Genomic DNA, 21,536 nt, shown 5'->3' with positions numbered 1-21,536 from the left:
ACGAGTTGCAGTTCGTCAACCTCCTCCTACATGTCTACCGGAACTTCGGAGAGCATTGCTGTTTGAGTGGGGTAATATCCTCCAAGATCAGATCGATAATTTCATACTCAGCATGCCTAGGCGTTGTACGGACCGTATTGCATCGTCTGGGAGACATACAATGTATTAACAATCATACCAACCATGTAATATTGGTTTTTTGTAAATAGGGTAATAATATCAAACATATAGCATCTTTTTTTGCTCTTTACCTTTTGTTTAATAAATTAGCTTTACAAATAAGTCAAATTTGTTTTGCTTCTAATTCTTCCTTTGCCTGATTTTGCATTATCCTTAATTTATGGACATGAGTGTAATATAGATAGATAAAAAATACAGTATTGCAGAAAATTGTTTGAAACAAAAAGAGCTTAAAATTATTTCTGCGCAAAACGCTGCTGAAAAATTAATCAGTTATAGACTAACAAATAATAAATTCTGAACTATTCTAAGACATGAAAGAAATTAAATTTAAAATTAGTGCTATTTTGAAATTATTAGTTAAAAATGTTAGTTTTTTGTAAATGAAAAGTTTTTTTAATTAAGAGTTTTTAAATTAGGATAAATTTTGAAAACAATAGAAATGCATTAAAATATATAAAAAAACGGAAAAGAACTACAATTATAATCTGAATATTATCGAGAGGAGTTAGATCAGACCTCAATTAAACTCTATGTTCTAGACAAACCACTTTGTTTCTGTTCATCCAAAATTAGCTGATGAACCACTTAGAATGATTTAGACATCCGAAAGATTATATATGTTCATCCGAAAATTTCGAATACCTCCTTTAAACACCCGCTTTCATTTCATATAAAGTAATACAAAAATAAAATACTCTAAAAATACAAATTTAAATAAAATAAATTAGTGTTTCCTATAAGTTACTATATACAAGTTACTAGTACAGAAATTCAAATTTTAACTCAATAATATAATATACATTTTTTTACTAAAAAATTTCAAAATAACTCTGATTTTGAATTGAATTTCTTTCATACATTTAAAGAGTTGGTTCAGAATTTATTAATTTTTAGTCTATTAATAGATAGAGATATTATAGATACCACTGATAGATTTTGAGAACTAGCTCCTCTTTTTTTTTTTTTTTTTTTTTTTTTTTTTATATATATATATATATAATTTTAATTCAAATTTCCATATGTTAGATTATTTTTATTTTACATGTTTTTTGGACTACGCGTACTTAAACTGATATTATCATAATTAAATTTTTAAGCTTTTTGCTTATTTATGATTTTGTTGCTATAAGAAGGTTTTAACCCTACATATATGGATTCAAAATTTACGTATATTTTTATTTTTCGTGTATTGGATTGCTTATATTTACATGTTTTGTTTTGTTTTTTAGACTCGGTCCACTCAAAATAATATTTTTTTTTAATTTGTTAATGTTTTTGATGCTATAATTTTGGAATTTTTTACACTATTTACTCCGGCCTGTAAAGCTTAGGATGATAAATATACAGATGATTAATTGTTTTTCAGAAGGTTTTTAAGTTTTAAACTTTAATTTGTCTCTTTATTGGTTCAGAAACAGGTAGATTTATTTACTTCTGTCTTGCATCCCCCCCCTCATGATGAAGATGGCATATTTTGCCTCCTCCCCTCCCCCCCCCCTTTTTTTTTTTTCTTCTGCCAATGTGCGTCTAGTTTTTTAGTTTTTGGATATGTTTATTCCAAATTGAATAAGGGATGAAACTTAAACATATTATTCATTTTAGTTTATTCTGCATTATTACTATCACTTATTGCTGCTTCCAGTGTGCAACTGGATTAGATCTTGAACTGATTTTTACTTTGCATTTATTCTTTTTCATGTAAATATATAGATATAAGTACAGACAAATAGATAGATAGATCTTAAATAGAAATTTAGCTTGCTATGTTACTAGTTTTCATTTTGACTAGTATATATATCTTTGTAGCCTGTCTCATTATAAAAATATTTTTACGCTTTATAGGAAAGGACATTTGCTAATTATTTACAATAGGACTCTCTGGAACTCGATTTTTTTTTTTACTTCCTTGTACGAGTAAAGGAAGCATTGTATTTATGAAAAATTCCGGGTGTCATATTTCAGCGAAAATATCCATTTTGACCGCTATCGAATGCAATTTAACGATGTTTTGCCATGACATCTGTACGTAAGGACAGAATAAAGGACTATTTTTCCTCAAACGAATTATAAAACTAATTAAAATGATTCAGAAACTGATAAAACTGATTTAAAATGGATTCAGAAGAGATTTTTTTCATGGCGTCTGTACGTGCATACGTACGTATGTATGTATGTATTTCGTATAACTCAAAAATAAGTACCTCAGAATGCTGAAATTTTGTATAAATAAAAGTAAATTCTGGTTACCTAAAGTAAACGGCTAAAGCCACCACATTTATCAAAAATAAATGCAGGTTACCAGGGTAAATAAAAGTAAATCCTAGTTATCAGCGAAAATAAAAGTAAATATTAAGTACCAAAATTAAACGGCTAAAGCTACCACCCTTTGGAAAAGTAAACCTTGGTTACCAGCGGAAATAAAAGTAAATGCTGGTTATCAGCGAAAATAAAAGTAAATGTTGATTATTAAAAGTAAACGGCTAAAGCTACCACCGTTTGCAAAAATAAACCCTGGTTACCAGAGAAAATATAAGGAAATGCTGATTACCAAAAGTAAATGGCTAAAGCTATAGCCCTTAAGAAAAATAAATGCTAGTTACCAGCGAAAATAAACATAAATGATGGTTATCGAAAATAAATGTTTAAAGTTACCGCCCTTAGCAAAAGTAAATGCTGTGGCTATCAGCTTTACCAAAATAAATGATTAAAGCTACCAATCTTACCGAAAGTAAATGCTGCTTTCGGTGGTTAAATTTTAGAGTGTGATTTTCAATTTCGAAATTCTTATCATGATATTTCTAATATTCTGAAACTGCAAGATAAAATGGGTTCACGTCTTTAATAGAACTTAAAAACATAATTCTGTTTTATTGGTGTGAAAACCTATGTTCGTTACTAAATCCTGTTATTTGTCGCTAAATAGGTCAGTTGTAAATCTCATTTTGATGGATTTTTTTCTCTGCTAACAACCTTCTGCACTAATACTTTAAATTTAGTTCGAAGTAAAGATAAATCTCTTGTAAAATAAGTAACAGAAGCTTACCTTCACATCTTACTGCGCAACTGTCTTCGATTCGCTTCCGACAGACGTTGCAGAACCTTCTTTTGAGGTGTCCCGGCTCCCCCCAACAGTGAGGAACAGGATTCTGGGAAAGCAGAACAAAACAAAATGTAAGAAAATTTCTGATCCTTTTAAATAATCAATATTAAAATGCAAAAATATTTTGCTGCAAATTTACAAAAAATCGCTTTATTTTTAGAAATGTGACTAAAAATGAACATAACTAAGAATTAAGAGTTGTAATCGTTCACATTTTTATAAATATTTTAATCACATTTACTATCTCCGAATATATTTTCAAAGGTATTGTCATTGACCTACTTTTCGACCAGGCGTAAACAAGCTTTATAACGCTTTATGTGTCATGAAAATTTAAATAATTAAGAAAATTCAGACTTTATGGAATGCCATAATCGACTTGCGACTTTCACGATAACTGATTCACCAAGCACTTAAAGAATTCAATTTATCATCAAGTACTTTATTAAATAATTCATATATACTTCGGTTATTTTAGCTTCTTAAATTACGAATCAAATGGGTACATAGCGTAAAAGAAACGTTTGCCTACTTTCAATATCATCTCGTCATAACTGACATTTTCAACACCTTATTTTTAAATTTTCAAATCCCGTAATTAATCTTCCCAATTAAAGGCTCAATTAATAAGTAACACTGCTTTTCATCGTCATATGATTTATCGGCCATCAGTAGCCAAGCAGTAAAGTCACTGAACACTGGTAGTTCGTTCTGGGTTCAATTCCTGGAGAATGGGCTGACTGAGCGAGCTTTTTCGTAATTTTCCACCTGGTTAGCGTTAGTTGCTTATGGTTACGTACACTAGGGCTACCTGCCTAGAGGAGGGATGCATTCGTGGAGGACAGTCTAAGGGTAACTGGCTCGTATTACACGTTACACATGACGAAAACGTCCATCCACCCAGCCCAACCATGTCGGAACTAACAGTGTTCAGCGATTCTACCGCTCTGTCTCTGGTGGGCGTTTTCTCGCATGAGCAACGTGGTTACGAACCAGTTTCCTTTAGAAGGAGTCTTCCACGGAGGCATTCCTTCTTTTGGGTAGAGAGTCTTAACGTTCTTTATCATAGGCAGATAAACTGCAAAACCCAAACTGACGCATCAGAAAGACTGAAAATTTCCTTATCCTGCTTATAATACATTATCCTACAGACGTACAAAATATTAGATTCTGTTTCAGATAATATTCTATACTGAAATCCTAGAAAATAGGCCTAGGTTTCTTGCAGGTTCGTGTGATAAAAAATGAACTTCTCTCTTTCTTACTTTAAGGGGACTCGTACACCTTAAACCCCTTATGATCTTCGAATATGTGGCTGTTGCTAGAATTGGGATAACTTATTTATTTTGAAAGCAATTACTTCCAACTTTTTACGGCTGACTACATAATATAGCTGCTTTCTGAAATCGTAATCAGAAAGTTTGTGTTGCCACACATATTTTTATAATTTAATCCGCTTTGTTTCAATAATTTTCGTCATGTTTCCACCTTGCGCGCACAGTTTAAAATTATCTGTTGCATTATTTAATTCCATAGTTTATATATAGCGTTTATAACATTTGGAAACTACTGTAAACCAAAAAACTCAGAATTTCATGTTAAATTTTTATTTTGTTTGGAGTCGAGTTTATAAAATATATTTTATTAAAAAAATCTGTAATGTTTTCCTGCATAAAATTTTTAAATATTAAAATATTCACCAGATTTTTGATTCAGTTAGAAAATAGTGCCCATATAAAGAATTCCATCCGATTTCAAGTATGTACCATTAGCCATTTTTAAAATATCATTCGCGCAAGGTGGAAAAATGACGAAAAAATTTGTCACAAAGCGGATTAAATTACAAAAATATTTGTGGCAATACAAACTTTCTGGTTACTAGTTTCCAAAGCAGCTATACTATGTAGTCATCTGTAAAAAGTTGATGGTAATTACTTTTAAAATAAATAAATATCTCAATTCTTGCAACAGTCACATAATTCGAAGCTCATAAGGGGTTTAAAGTGTATGACTTCCTTTAAGAAATCTATATATTTTATATAACTAGCCGCTTTCGTGGCTAGACGCTTAAAATATTATATATATGTGTGTGTGTGTGTGTGTGTGTAAGAAAAAGAAAAAATACGTAAATCATAATTTAAATTAGCAATAGCCTTAGAATGCTTAAATTTAATTTGTTTATTTTCCCTCTCTATTCTAAAACTACTAATTTTTTTCTGCACTGCGTCATTTCGATGCTAATCTACGTCATATGGCTCTTACATAACGCTGGTGATGTAAATGGAACTAAAACGGCGAATAATAATTTTACAGCAGTATTAATTATCCAATCAAATGCATTGAAAACCGAAACTAACTCACTGGGAATTAAGATTTCATCCTGAACACAACTTACTTGCTTTCCACACTTCGGCTTAGCTGGATTGCTGCTTGCTGCTCACCTTTCTTACTACAAATCTGTCAAAAATGTGTTTTGAAACAGGCACCAATGAGAGTGCCAAGCTATTTGTAGCCGCAGCATGCTTATTGAAATAAATATGAATATTTAATTTGCCTCGGCTGCCAATTTGCTCTTCATTATGGATCAACATTCTGTGCAATCACTCTTTCTACAATGTCATTCCTTCTAAAGTTCCTTCATTACATATATATAGCGAGAGAGAGAAATGGCATTATTTTAATGACTTAATTTCTCGGATTTGCTACTAATGAATAATAATTGAAATGAATCTGTGTTTGCTGTTTTTTATTCACTTTAGTTTTTTACTTCTTTGTACGAAGTAAAAAGGAAGTATTGTAATCGCAAAAAGTTTCAGGCAGCATATTTCAACGAAAATATCCATTTTGACCGCTATCGAGTGCAATTTCACGATGTTTTTGCGTGATATCTGTACGTAAGGACAGAATAAAAGACTCGTTTCCTAAAAAAAAATAATAATAATAATAATAAAACTCCTTTAAAATTAATTCTGAAAAGAATGTTTCGTGGCGTCTGTACGTACGTATCTCGCATAACTCAAAAACGAGTAGCCTCAGAACGTTGAAGTTTTGTATATAGGACTGCTATAACATGTAGATGAGCACCTCGTATTTTGGTTGCAATCGGCCGCACCAAACGTATATATATATATATCCACTCTGTTACCCGGCTCAGTGATCTCAGTTTCTTTACTCTTATATGTTTGTAAATTGTACAGTTTTTGCTTTAAAAATGATTGAATAATGTTGTTTTTATCTTCCGCTTAAAGTTTTTATGCCTTTAGTAAATCTGTATGCAATATTTTTAGAAGTATCAATAATTTTAAAGTTGTTTAAGTGCCGCTAAGCCTTTTTTTTTATGGCGGCCATTGATTGTTTACATTTGAAACAGCAGACTAGTAGATTTGTTGCCAATCTAGAGAAACTTAGCTTCGCAACAACAAAGGTAACGCCTTCATTTATTATTGCCAATTAAATCATGCTTAATCCTTTGTGGAATTTTTTCGAGGAAATAAGTGTTTAAGATTTACTTCATAATTTTTAATATAGATATTTTGAGTTTTTATGTATTTTTGCCTTCTTGCGAAGTGATAACTGAATTAATTGAATGAGAAATACTCAATCGTCTGTGAAAAACTGTTTCTTTTTTGTTTTGTTTGCTTAATTTCTTTTATACATCATTCTAGCTTTATTATAGTATTTGAATAGAACATGTGGCAACGATTAGATAATTCTATTCTTTAAATGATATAAATTTTGTGCATTCTGAGTTATAATATGAACGAAATATAATACTGTTAAGTGAATCTAGCGCCGGAGTGTCGCTATGGTAAACAAATACTAGAGTGAATTTTAAAGAATGCATTTATTCTATTGTGGTTTATGCGCTGTCGGCGAAGTAGATTTAATTCAATCCAATAAGTTTAAATGAAATGCAAGAAAAAATGCGTATAATTTAATATTCCGTACAAGAAAGTCATGTGGTGTACACATCAGATTTTTATTATTAATCGAATAAATTTGAAAGAAAAAGTATTATCGTACGCTCTGTTGAACGACAGCACATTATGCAGCATGGAAGCTTAACATATTTCAATATCGGCAGTAGCAGCACATTTCTTTTAAATCGCAGAACTATTAATAATTAGCAAGCGATTAATCGCAGAGCTTAAATTCGAATGACAAATACGATATTGCGTTTTGCTGAGTGGCAACACATTTCTTTTATATCTCGGAATTTCCTGATTAAATTTAATATATAAATTTCTTATGCTTTGCAAAGTGGGAGTCCATAATGGAGATTTTATTCAAAAGTTCCTTGAATTCACACAAAATACGAAGTAATTCAAAAACAAATTCAAAATTTGAGTTTTGAGGTGCACATAACCAGATAGAAGGAGTGTGGAAAATTTGGCGGATCTAGGTGTCACAGTGTTTTCACAATTTCAAGAACATAAATACATATATATATACACAGAGATTCTTGAAGATTCAGTAATAGAAACAGATAAAATCTTCAAATAAAGACTTCGACAGACTTTTTAGATAATTAGATTTAAGCAATAATAGTATAACTTATATTTATTTTAACCAATACACATAACACGCACTAGTAAGTAAGAATAATAAATAACAGATTTTTTCTCCCTTGTACGAAATAAAAGCAGTATTGTTAAGTGTGAAAAATTTCGACTATCATATTTCAGCGAAAGTATGCATTTTGACCGTTTCAACATTCATTTCGATTATTTTTTGGCGTAACTTCTGTACGTACCGACAGAATAAAGGTTTCTTTATTCCAAAAGAGTTTGTAAAATTCATTCAAAATGTCTTCTTAGTAAGGTGTGTAGTTTGGGAGATATAATCTGATCTTGAGAAAAATCAAGCTAAATATGAAGATATATGTATTGTAAAAATACATTGTAGAAATAGAAGAAAGGAATATTTGCTTAAAAAACGTCACAGAAACTTTCTGATAATGCAATCAAAGAAATTAATAAAGGAAATTACATATTCAACCATAAAAGTATGATGAATGAAGAATATTTGTAGGATTTCGAAAAAACTTTGGAATATCTTTAATTTTTAAGGACTCCTGAATTATTTATAAAAACATATATTATTTCTTTTTTTTATTGTCACTTCATATTTTTTTATTTTTGAGGAGTAAAGCAAATGTTTAAATTTACAGTGTTTTTGTAACTATTTCAAATTTTTTTGATTTTTTAGTGTTGTTACTTGATATTTTTTTTTATTTTTGGGCTGTAAAACAAATAATTATTAACTTAAAATTTAAGCGAAACAAATTAGAAATTTGTAACAAACTTCAAATTACACTGCGTTTATAATTATTTTAAACTTTTTTTTTGCAATTTTTATTGTTTTTATATAATGATAACGTTGCGCGCCTCTAACTAGCACGCAACCTAGAGGTGACTGTGAAAGCTTGTATAAACCACAGTCTTATAAAGGGTTTAAGTCCCTTTTTATTCTAATTTCTTACTAAATTACAATTGCGTCCTCTTGACGCTTACAACTGTGCCAACTAGGCAGTCAAATAAAAATAAAAACCTGAAAAGAAAGTAAAGACAATATTCTAACTACGAGGCTCTCTAAAATAACTAACTCACCGCGTTTTACAAAAGCTGCAGCTAATTCAGCAGACTTGAAGCTCACTGGAACAATTGCAACTACTTCCCGCCAAGCACATAGGCCGCAACGCGGGGTTCTTTAATTCTCGATTTCTACCTCCGCGCTCGCGAAGTAAGAATAACTAGCTCTCTCCGAACTTGTTTCCTTCTATTTAAATCATACTACTTCCGCTGATAATTTGAATGCTTGCGCGTTCTACTCAAATTTACATATTCTGGCATTGGCAGTTCCATTGGAAAGTAAGGCTTGACAGGAAAGATAGTTTAAACTTAAAATAAATGTTAGTTAAAATAAATATAAACCCTACATTTGCCGCTGCCAGAATTTGGAAAACTTGGAAGCAGGTCCTACAACGACCTGTTGTAAGTTTATCTAATTCTGAACTAACTGGCGAAAGCCTCGTTTACACAAAAAAAATCTTATGTAACAATTAAAATTCTGTTAGTCGTTACAAAGTTTTCTTCTTACAGCAACTTTTCCTGGACTTCATCAATCAATCTTGGTCTTTCCTTCCAGCATCTGGAAGGAATAAGTATCAGTATCTTTCTACATACATTATAATTTACACTTTCTTGACACAATAAATTTTTGTTTTTAACGATTCGTTTTTCTTAGTTATTGCTTACTTCACATTCATTCAATTTTTCAAGCATTAATTTAATTTTACCCTGGCTCTCCACCATGTGTGGTGTCAAACGGGAATATTCGTGTTTTAGTCTTACAACACTTCCCCTAACCACCATGATTTGTTAGAAATCAACGACCAAATAGACACACCTTACTCGACATTCTACAACTCAATGAGCTACTTTAATATTCTTAAAAATTCAAATGTAGGTGGAGAACCCTACAAAACACATTCATTCTAACTTCCCCCTCATTCATCTTTAAACATGCAGGCTTTCGCTCTAAAGCATGACTTTACAGTTTAATACTTAAATTTTGACTTCATTGCTTTTAAGCATTCACTTTTAGCATCTACAATTTTATGCTTCTAGACTAAATTCTACTTTTACATAACATGCAAGTATTTACATACATTTACAAAAGTTTACTACATATGCTTTTTACAATTTACCATAAAATGAATAAGAGAAAATAAATTTTTACTTTACTCATTCTTCGCCAAGCTGGCGGCACTGGAACTAAAATTCTTATTAGTACAAGAATACGAAGTTATTTTTATCTCCGGCCAAATTTTGGCTTTAACATAACAGAATTAGTCTTTCGACCAACAGAAAATGCTTGTTTTTAGCTTTTACACTTAAAGAAAATAATACTTTTGCCTTAGCTAAATAAAGTAAAACAAAACTAAGTCTCAACCGAGACATATTGACTTTCGTCAAAACATAGAACTTCGTACTTATGCATAACATTTCGGAACAAAAGAGAAAAAAAAATTATAGAAGGTTTTAACTTATCTTTGAGTTTTCGATGCTTGAAACTCCGTCATCCGTTTTTGACAAAATTGATCCCAAGTTAGAGGTGTCATGGATGTCAATCTTCTCCTTGTTGATTTCCGCGTGTCGTCCCCGTTGATCTTTCTTTTGCGTCCTCTACATGCTGGCCTCTTGACGGAGTAATCGTCTGGTTGTTGTCCTTTGCGTTTCTGCCTGGGACGGCTGGTCTTGACGTCCTCCGGTCTGGAGTCCTTCTTGAATTTCTTCTGTTCGTCGTATTTTTGTGCCTCCTGTTGGCGTTTCAGTTTCCGGAACGGCGGCCTTGCTGGCACCTGACTCTGTGGCCGTGTGCGCGTTCTCCTTGATGTGTAATTTCTCCTGCCATCTTTTGTAGGTGGTGTTTTCGTCTTTACTACGGTTTCTTTACCCGGTTCATCTGTATTTTTGTTTTTCTTAAACACCGGAGTTTGAAAATCCTTTTTTCTTTTTGATGCCGACGTCCGGGTTGTAGAAGTGCTAGGTCTCTCTTCAGTCCTCCGTTTCTTGGGTGGTGGAATAGTTGTTGCAGTCTCTGGCCCTTCTATTTCGTTTAGACTTGAGTCCTGCAAGAAACTTTTAAGGATTTCAAAATCATTTGGATTATAGTATTTTTTCACTTGGTCGGGACTTGCTTTACAGATTTCCCCTCTCTCGTTTTTAAGATATAAGACTACTCCTTTGATTTCCTGAATTACATAGGGGCCTTCAAACTTTGGAGCTAGCTTTGCCATAAAATTGTCTGGGGCACTTGATAAAGAAAATTTCCGTTTCAATACTTTATCCCCAACTTTAAAATCTGCTTCACGGCGTTTTCTATCGTAATATAACTTTTGTCTATTTCTTGCCGTATCCGAAGTTTTAAGCGCCTGATCAATTAGTTTTTGCACGTCCTTTTGTCTAAATTCCTGCTCTCTTTGCACAAAGAATAATTTATCTAAAGGCGTAATTAACTTTCTGCCTAAAAATAATTCTGCTGGAGTTTTTCCCGTAGTATCATGATGTGCCGTTCTTAAAGCATAAGCTAATTCATTTATGTAGCCATCCCAGCGCTTGTGATGTGTGCTAACGTAACTGCGAATTATTTTTACAATGTTTTTATTAACTCTTTCTGCTATGTTAGCCTGTGGTCTATACGGAACCATTTTGATATGGCGTATATCAAGTCCATTGCATATGTTTTCAAATATTTGACTAATGAATTGTTTTCCGTTATCGCTAATGACTTTTATCGGTGCACCGTATTTTAAAATGTATCTGTGTAAGAATGCATCTGCGACTGTTTTGGCTGACGCGCGTTTAAGTGGAACAATTTCTATCCATTTTGAAAAATGATCTACTATTACTAAAAGAAAACGATTTTTATTTAACTCGCTCTGGGGGAAGGGACCAAGGAGATCTATGCCTAGAATTTCATTCGGAAATGTAGCGCGAATGCTATTTAAGTACCCGGCCGGGCTGTAATTAATATCATTTATTAACTGACATTGATTGCAGGACCTGACATACGCCGTTACTATTTTGTATAATTGCGGGAAATATACCGCCTCGCGTACCCTTTTTAAAGTCTTTCTGACCCCGAGGTGGCCCGCTGTTTTTTTTTTCGTGCAACTCCTTCAAAATGCTTAATCGAAGCGAGGCTGGGATGACTGGCTTATACTCAAGACTTTCGTTCGTTGTTTTCGTATAGAATAATAAATTATCTATTATTTCATAGTTTTTTGCTCTATTTCTTATCGCATCGATATCTGTGTGCTCAAAGCTTTCGGGGTCTTTCAAATAAGCATAGATATTTCCAAATTCAGGATCAGCTTTCAGTTCAGTAATAACCGTATCTCTAGAATCTAAAATTTTTGAAGTCAACACAGCGCATTTAAGTTCATTACCTTCATCGTCCAGTTTTATACGAGAAAGTGCGTCAGCTACATTGTTTTCCTTACCCGGTTTATATTTTATTGTGATATTATATTCTTGGAGTTTTAAAGCCCATCTTATTAACCTGGGCGTTAGGTTTTTTCCCGAGTAAAGTCTACCAACAGCCGCATGATCCGAAAAGACTGTTACTGGCGATTTGCCGAAATAAACTCGAAATTTGTGTACAGCCATTAATACGGCTAATGTTTCTCTTTCTGTAGCTGTATAATTCCTTTGTGTTTGATTCAATGTTTTACTAAAAAATGCCAGCGGATGGTTATTTTGCATAAGAATCGCACCCACCGCATAGTCTGATGCATCTGCCGCAATTTCCAGGTTTTCGTCCCCCTCAGGGAATTTTAAAACAGGGGCATTAATAAGCGCTTCTTTTAATCTTTCAAAAGCTGTGTTCGCTTCCGCTGTCCACGTAAATTTACTCTTTTTTCTTTTGATTACTAAGAGTGGTTCAACAATATTAGCGAAATCTTTTATGAAAGATCGATAGTAAGAACATAGTCCAAGGAAAGATGAAAGTTTCTTGGCGGTGTTGGGCGGTGGGAAATTCTTAATAGCTTTTATTTTTGAATCTTGCGTTTCTATACCCTTTTGCGAAATTTTATAACCGAGATATTTAAGTTCTTTAGTTGCGAACTTGCATTTTGAGGCGTTAATTGTAAGACCGGCCTCTTTTAATAATTTAAAAACTTGTTCGAGGTCATTAACGTGTTGTTCCAACGTACTACTCGTTATAATTATATCATCTAGATAAATTAAAGTTGATTTTCCTAGGACAGGCTTTAGAACAATGTCCATAGCTCTCTGGAATGTTGATGGGGCCCCACACAACCCAAAAGGCATGCGTAAAAATGCATAAGTGCCCGATTTTGTTATAAACGCGGTTTTATGTATATCTTCGGGTCTCATAGCTATTTGATAGTAGCCAGACGTTAAGTCCAAAGTAGACATATATCTTGTCGATTTGATCTGTCTAATGATCTATAACCGGCAAAGGGTAAACTGGGAATTTAGTTATGCTATTTAGTTTTCTATAATCGATAGCAAACCTCCAAGCCCTTTTATCCGAAGGAGGAAACTCGTTCTTTTTCCTACATAGTACGACTGGACTCGCGTATTCACTATTTATGGGCGTTATTATTTTATTCTTTAACATCTCCTGAATATGTTCTTCGATGATTACGTCTTTTTGTTTGTCATAGCGGTAAGGTTTAGTCCTACAAGGTTTTTCGGCATTTAGTTGAATCTTGTGAGTCACGATCTGACAGTTTCCCGGTTTTTCTGAAAGCAAATGAGAAAAATTACTCACCACTTGCTGTATTGCTTTACTTTCCTGGTCATTCAAATGGCTAAGGTCCAATTCAGGTGTCTCCACCGGTTCCACCACCCTCTGGTCCATCTCCAGCACCACGGAACTATCTTGAAAATTTAATTTGGCCCTCGCGGCCCTTAAAAAGTCCATACCTAAAATAAGAGAGTGTTGGAGGTGTTTCACCACAAAAATTAATACTTTGAGATTTTCCTCTTTTACCTGTATGTTTAATGATACTTTCCCGATGCAGTGACATGTTTTTCCTTGCGCCGCTATAATTTCCGTATTTCTGGTTTTAAAGAGTCGTATCCTATAAAAATTCTTTTTGAAGAACTTTTCACTCATGAAATTTCCTTCTGCTCCTGTATCGATGAGGGCTTCTACTGGTACATCGCCAACCAGGACTTGTATAATTGGTAGCTGTGAGTTTTTTACGATGACTGTATTTAGATGTCTATTTGAGGGTTTTTCTAAAACTTCCGGGGTCTGGACCCTCTCTTTCACAGGCCCCTCTAGTCGTTTAAAGCTTTCCTTTCAATCTGTGTCTTCTGGGTACGCGGATGCTTATTTTCAAATTTTCTTTTTGGGCCTTGCCCTTCAAGTTTCGATGCGTTAGCTTGATAGTTCTTTCCCCCATATGAGCGATTTCCATTTCTTGTTTCCTCCTTCCTTCTGGTACTTTGAGAATATGTTTCCCCTCTCGCTCTTTCCGCGATTCTGCGATTTTGAAACTTCACCGCCAATTCGAAAAGTTCCTGCAATGTGGTTGGGTTTCTAATTTCAAAGTAGTCTTGGACAGCGGGTAACAATCTTGGTAATATTATTTCAATAATCTCCGCATCGGGTTTCTTGCCATACAGCATATCCGTTAGCTTGATTTTTCGTAAAATAAAGTCCGTCAATTGTGCTGTATCCCGTTGATAGAAACTATATAGCTCGGCTTCCAGCCGTGCGCGATCTTTCACTATGGGGAAGGCCTTTACTAACGATTTTTTGAAATTTTCAAAAGTATACGTCGGGCTTCCAAATTCACCTAGTAGAAATTTTCCTATATTCTTCCACCATAGCGCGGCCTGTCCTCTTAGTGCTGATGTGGCGATGGCGACTTTTTGTCTTTCAGGCACAGGGTAGAGCTGAAAGTGGTTTTCTATACCTTCTAAAAATACGGACACCGAATTTTTTCCGTCGAAATGGACGTTTGGCTTGATTGATGCTCTCAAAGTCTGGACCAGGTATCCAAATCCTTCTAACTGAGTTGTCATTTCTTGGTGTTGTCCAGCGGCTTCCATCCAGTTTTCGGCCATTTCAGTTCGATAAGTGTTCAGGCGCCAATATAACGTTGCGCGCCTCTAACTAGCACGCAACCTAGAGGTGACTGTGAAAGCTTGTATAAACCACAGAGTCTTATAAAGGGTTTACGTCCCTTTTTATTCTAATTTCTTACTAAATTACAATTGCGTCTTCTTGACGCTTACAACTGTGCCAACTAGGCAGTCAAATAAAAATAAAAACCTGAAAAGAAAGTAAAGACAATATTCTAACTACGAGGCTCTCTAAAATAACTAACTCACCGCGTTTTACAAAAGCCGCAGCTAATTCAGCAGACTTGAAGCTCACTGGAACAATTGCAACTACTTCCCGCCAAGCACATAGGCCGCAACGCGGGGTTCTTTAATTCTCGATTTCTACCTCCGCGCTCGCGAAGTAAGAATAACTAGCTCTCTCTGAACTTGTTTCCTTCTATTTAAATCATACTACTTCCGCTGATAATTTGAATGCTTGCGCGTTCTACTCAAATTTATATATTCTGGCATTGGCAGTTCCAGGGGAAAGTAAGGCTTGACAGGAAAGATAGTTTAAACTTAAAATAAATGTTAGTTAAAATAAATATAAACCCTACATAATAATGAACTAAAATTTTAGTATCAAATTTTCCGAGTGTCGTAAAATATCTTAAAAAGGGTTAAATGTTTATAATGAGCAGCAGTGCTGGTATAATTTAAGACTGGATTCCAAATCATTAAAATCTTAAACATTTTCTTCACATTCTTGTCTATAAAATTATTCTTCAAATTCTTGCCGTAACAATTAACGGCACAATAATGCATTTTAAGTTACGGGTAATGTATTCGTGAGCTGTGTAAAACTGCTTCCGGCGCTTCCAGTTTAAGACCATTGCTTTAATCAAGATACCATATTTACAAGAAGATACCAAATTTCAAAAAGGCCAGCAAGGAAATTGCCGACGATATGAAGGCTCTAAAAGGCCAAGGAGCACAAATGCGACGCGAGATAGGATGATTGTTCGCCAAGCCAAAACCGCCCCAACGGTATCATTGCCGAATATTCAACCCACTACCAGCCACGTCTATACCTCCCGTGGTACCGTCCTCTCACGGCGCTAGTCTGTAGCGAAGTTACGTTCACAGAGGCCTTTAAGACGTTTGCCTTTCACTCACACAACATCGTCAGAGTCGTCTGGATCATTGCAGCCGATCATCATGGCTGCTATCAGACTGGCATCGTAGAGTGTTCAGCGATGAATCCCACTTCACTCTTGAAGCAGATGAACACAGAGTGTTCGTGTCTGGAGACGACGGGGCCAGCGGTTCCAATCAACTTTTGTTTTTTACAAAAGCATACAGCCAGAACCCCTGGTGGGAAGGTGTAGGGCGCTATTTCTTATGACAGCAGGTCATCTTTAGTCATAGTCCGTACATCTTTAACAGCTCAGCAATATGTTGATACCATCTTCCGGCCGGTTGCATTACCCTTCATGACACGTCATCCTGGGGCTATTTTCCAACAAGATAATACCAGGCCACATACTGCTCGCATATGTATGGACTGTCTCCGTGCAGTTGATACTCTTCCTTGGCAAGCAAGACCTTTCATCAATCGAGCATATCTGCAACATAATAGGCCGCCAGATTCGGGGACCACAAAATATTGCAGATCTGGAGCGACAACTGATGAATGCCTGGCAGAATGTGTCGCAGGATGGCATTAGGAACCTCTACCACTCCTTGCCTCGAGGAATTCAAGCATGCATTGCCGCCAGGGGCGGTTCGTCCAACTACTAATTTGAACACTCAATCGGTGATTGTGAGCCGTGAACAGGTACTATGATCTTGATTTCTTAATCATTTTATTATCTGTGTATGAGCTATAAACATATTGAATTTCATCAAAAAACAACCAATTCCTTCATGGTGCTTCGATTTTTTTTTCTTTTCTTTTTTTTTTTTTTTTTTTTTTTTTTTTTTTTTTTTTTGTAAAAGAGTGTGTATATATATATGTAAGATATTACAAAATATGATAGCTACTTTAAAAAGTTATTGACGATCTCAAAATTAATATTCTATATTTGATGCTCTCCCCCTAAATTCATCTGTTTTCCCAAATTGGAGATCTTTCTGTCGTTATGTAACGTTACTAACTAACCAATCATAGATTAGCTGTACTTGTACATCAAACTTGGTATAAATACTGCTGGCAGTTAATTACGTCATTCTTATTCTGCTAGCTTTTACATTGCTAATATCTTACCGCTTTGCTTCCCAGTCTAAAGTGCCCGCGTCTTAATTTTAAGAACCAATGTACATAACAAATTATCATATTTCATTATGACTGAGTCATAGAAATGTACCTGATTTCATTATGATTGGATAAATATCTACTGTGATGATTTTTATATGCGTGCAAATGAAGCCTGGAAATTCTTCAAGTCCATGTTTTGTTATGTTTGTTCATCTGTACGCCGTGGCCACGCCACAGCCAGTGCAAGCTGATTCCTCCTCTATACTCCAGAAATATTGCATATATATATTTGGTACTGCCAATTGCTATAAAAAAGAGAGGGGCCCAAATAGGTGTCATAGCAGTCCCACACACAAAACTTCAACGTTCTGTGGTTAATCGATTTTGAATTATGCGACATACATGCGTGCGTGCGTGCGTACAGACATCATGAAAAAGATCCATTTTTAATTTATTTTAAATCCCTTTTTCAATACCTTTTTTTGGGGAAAAAAAGAGTTCTTTATTCTATCCGTACGTACGTAATTCACCCAAAGTGATCATCAAAATGGATTCGGGAAAAGTGGAAATGTATATTTCCATTGAAACATTATACCGGAAATCTTTCGCTGTTACAATACTTTCTTTTCTTCGTACAACGAAGCAAAAAACTGCTTTTCTTTTTTTACACCTTACTGTAACTCTAAATATTACTCCCGTGTGAAACGAACACACATTTTATAAATTTGTTTGTTAAACTTTACGTAAGTGATGTGAGCTACGAGCTTCGGTAAAAAGAAAAATAATATTAAAAAAAATCTGAAACCTTTCAAATTTTATTTCAGCCTGTAAGGATCTTAAGTTTTACTAACGTTTATTTTATTTTAAATCTTTACTACCACTTCTTAATTTCTACTTCCGGCCAGAATTATAAGCGTTAATGTTTTTATGCAAAGTTTGTCTGGCGAACGCCAAGTATTTAAGTTGTGGCTTTTTGCCAAGCGAGAAGGAGGAAGCAGTTAGTCGAAGCAGGCCGCTTACCTTAGAAGTTTTACGCAGTTGCTGGTTGCCTTCCAGGCTAGAGGTTTTAATCCTCTTGATAAATTTTAAACGTATTGTAGTGTTCACAGTTATCTGTACTACATACTCCTTCCTGTTAATATAAGGCCAATCTTCCACGTTTATTATTTTAAAGTTAAATTAGAGTTTAGTTCTATTTTTTATATTTTTACGTTAGACCCCAAGTAGCGGGTCTGTGTATTCCGAAGTACGGAAGTTATTGTAAATAGAAAAAAATAAAGGGTTTTGTATACCCTTCTTGTGTATCCTGTCTACTCCCCACAATTGTTGAACATAGCTTTAGTAAGCTCTCTGTTCCGAGTCAGGTCCTTGCATGTTCCCGAAGAAGGTTAGACGGAACATTGAACCTGATAAGCCATTTCAGATTCAAAGTGGCGTTTTTTTAACGTTTTGTGTGTTACCTTTATTTATGAAATACAATGTTCTTCGGACTTAAATCATAAAATTCAGTTGAACAGGAATAACGCAAAATAATTTTAAAATGAGCGTATCTTAAGAATTTCCGATACACAGTCTCGCGCGCTGGAGATATTCCCCCCCCCCGGTACAGTGTTGCTATGGCTCGCTTTGAAATCGTTGAGTTTCTAAATCAAAAACTCATAAATGCTTTACAAAATATGAAATAGATAATAAAACAAACTCCAAATTTGGGCTTCCAGATGCCCATATTCGGGTGGAGACGTACGTTATTCAAAACTGGATGGCTCTACGTACCGTTGTTTTATCACATTGCGAGAAACATACATACATTTATGCAAATTCTTCATTATTTGTTTTCTTTAAATATAGTACAGGGCTCTAATATTTGGTGGGAAAGATTTAAAAAATGATTCGTCGTTTATAGTGAAACGACGCAAAATGCCAAAACGAAATTAATAGCCGTTCTGTGCATATTGCCTCTTTGGGCTAAAAATGTTTCTCTCGGAATTGCTGTCATGTTGAGTTATTTATGGAGAAAGCGCAGTATTTATTGATTTAAGCGGGCTTAATTTGCAGATGTTACAATTAACGAAAGCTCGCATTAAATAAAATTTGCATTCTGAAAAACTTCGTAAGGATAGCCTATTTTTGCAATTAATAACAAGAAAATACGTTAAAGAGCTAGAGAAGGAGAACTATTTCATTCCAGCCAATTTTCTGTTTACTGTGTTTTGGAATAAACCTGGCGCGAAAAAATTTTAGGCAGAGGAGCATATATATGTCTTCTGCGTATCGATCTTCTGGCACCTTCGTTTGGAAGACTTTTCAAAAACAAGGTCAACTTGCGTCGATCGATAGATAGTGATAGATCTCCCCGCATCCAAGGAATAGATATCTGCATTTTTGGAAGGCTTATAGAACAACTGGATCAACCAACCGAACAATATAAAACTGCTCATCGTTTTCAGAAAAGTGCCTCTACATTTTTTACTATGCGTGGAATACCTACTATTTCTTTCTTTCTCTATAAAGGTGTATTCGTAAGGTGTTTCCTGCTTACATTTGTAGTGCAGTTGGTATTAGCAGCATACGCCCGTGTGCCCGCAAAAGTCCGTGTTCGGACTTTATTTTATCAATCGTTGGTTGCTAACACACTCTTACAAAAGTGTTTTAAATGACGCAAATATTCATGTTTGAATTTTTAAATTTGGATCAGTTCGGAAATCTAACCTCTCAAACGTCCCTCCGTGCCTTATATTGTATTTACATTTACGAAAATTTATTCCTAATTATAAAAAATAAAAATCATTTTGTAAGATCCACTTGCTTATCATCTAAGTGACAATTGTACGTGTAGTATGTGCGTGTAGGAAATACAAAGGTGAAGGGTTAAAAGTACATTTTATTAAACTCTTTAAAATTACAATGCGTCGATTTACACTACGCCTCACGGGCGGTAACTCAAATAACAAGGACTAAACTTGTAGTGTCATTAGGATTTTTGAAACTGAGAGACGTGAAAAATGAGCAATTCCCTCCCCGGGACGCATATTTCACAAGTGCACATCAGCGTAGCCACTGAGGGAGGGGTTTCGAACATGGACCAATGAGCTGCTATTGCTCTTGTGACGCTAAATCTTCGTGCAAGTGAGCGTATGTTGTTTACGTTTTAATTTGTATTTGTTTCGCAATTATAAATATATGGCGTAAATAGTAGAAAATTTCGTAGTGCTTTCATCTTCTGAGTTTGATTAATCGTTGATATTTCAATTTCGAGACTTTTATTACACATTAATATTAGGATTGATGTTCACGGCATATTATGTGGATTAAGAGAATGCAAGTTTAATTGAGCTGAGAATGACTGAAAGTGTTACAATGAATCTAGTGTTTTCTTGTTTCAGTGCTTGTATTCTTTTGATTTTTAAAGTGTAAGATTCAGAACACATATGATTTGATTATATCCATTGTTAACATTAAAAATTATATGTGAATAAATTGAATATACTCATTGTGAATACGATAAATTCACTCTGTTTGATGATGTTATGTAAGCAGTACATTTAAGAGTGAGCATTTATTAAATGTGAAATTTAACGCACTAAATGTATACGAATGCAAATTAGTAAAGTTCATTTTGAATAAAATTCTGCATTGGTTATTATTATGGTGTCCGCCGATAACATCGCGGCAAAAACATCGTCGACGAAAACGTCGCGGAGAAAACAACGCAAGGTGAAAACGTCGTGCTACAAAACATCGTGGGAGAAAACATCGCAAAGAGAAAACATCGCAGTTCTAAAACATCGTGGTACAAAACATCGTCGTCGAAAATAAAGCGGTTCAAAAACATCGCAGTTTAAAAACATCGTCGTCGAAAATATCGTGGTAAAAAATAAAGTATCTACAAATCATCGCATGACGATAACATCGCAGACATGCTTTTTTCGGGTTTTAATAATTGTAAATGAATATTCCCATAATGATTTGTGAGCGCAAGGTGTAAAGAAGGATAAATTTTACTTTCACATATTTTATTAACTAATAAATTTTTGCTGAAAAAGTAAGAAGGAAACTTAAGCATAGAAAATTAAATGTAACTTATAGATTATACCTTTCATGAAATATTACCAGTAAAAACTTTATAAAAATGATTTATTAATGGCCTTTGTTAGTTAACTATGTCGGTTTAAAATTCCATTAAGTGCTATAAGTTGCATTAATTTTTTATGGTTAAGTTTCCTTTTTATTTTCTCAGCAAAAATTTATTAATTAATAAAAAATATGAAAGTAAAAATTATCCTTCTTTCCATCTTGCGCTCACAAATCATTATGGGAATATCCATTTACACTTATTAAAGCATGCCTGAAAAAAGCATGTCTGCGATGTTATCGTCATGCGATGATTTGTAGATACTTTATTTTT

General features: G+C 34.2%; 1 protein-coding gene across 3 annotated transcripts in view; it reads right to left on the bottom strand.

Annotated features, from left to right (window-relative positions):
- Positions 1–21,536, bottom strand: part of LOC118183390 (diacylglycerol kinase theta-like) — a 232,510-nt gene that overhangs the window by 122,840 nt on the left and 88,134 nt on the right. For all 3 annotated transcript variants that reach the window (XM_085816146.1, XM_085816147.1, XM_085816148.1), the window contains exon 3: positions 3,227–3,329. In XM_085816146.1, coding sequence (XP_085672272.1) covers positions 3,227–3,329 — 103 coding nt within the window. The remainder of the gene's footprint in view (positions 1–3,226; positions 3,330–21,536) is intronic.

Source organism: Stegodyphus dumicola, chromosome 4 (genome assembly GCF_044657685.1).
Source record: "Stegodyphus dumicola isolate Sdum_Otavi_A_Nest chromosome 4, ASM4465768v1".
NCBI classification, from domain to species: domain Eukaryota; kingdom Metazoa; phylum Arthropoda; class Arachnida; order Araneae; family Eresidae; genus Stegodyphus; species Stegodyphus dumicola.
This window is presented reverse-complemented; position numbering and strand designations above follow the sequence as displayed.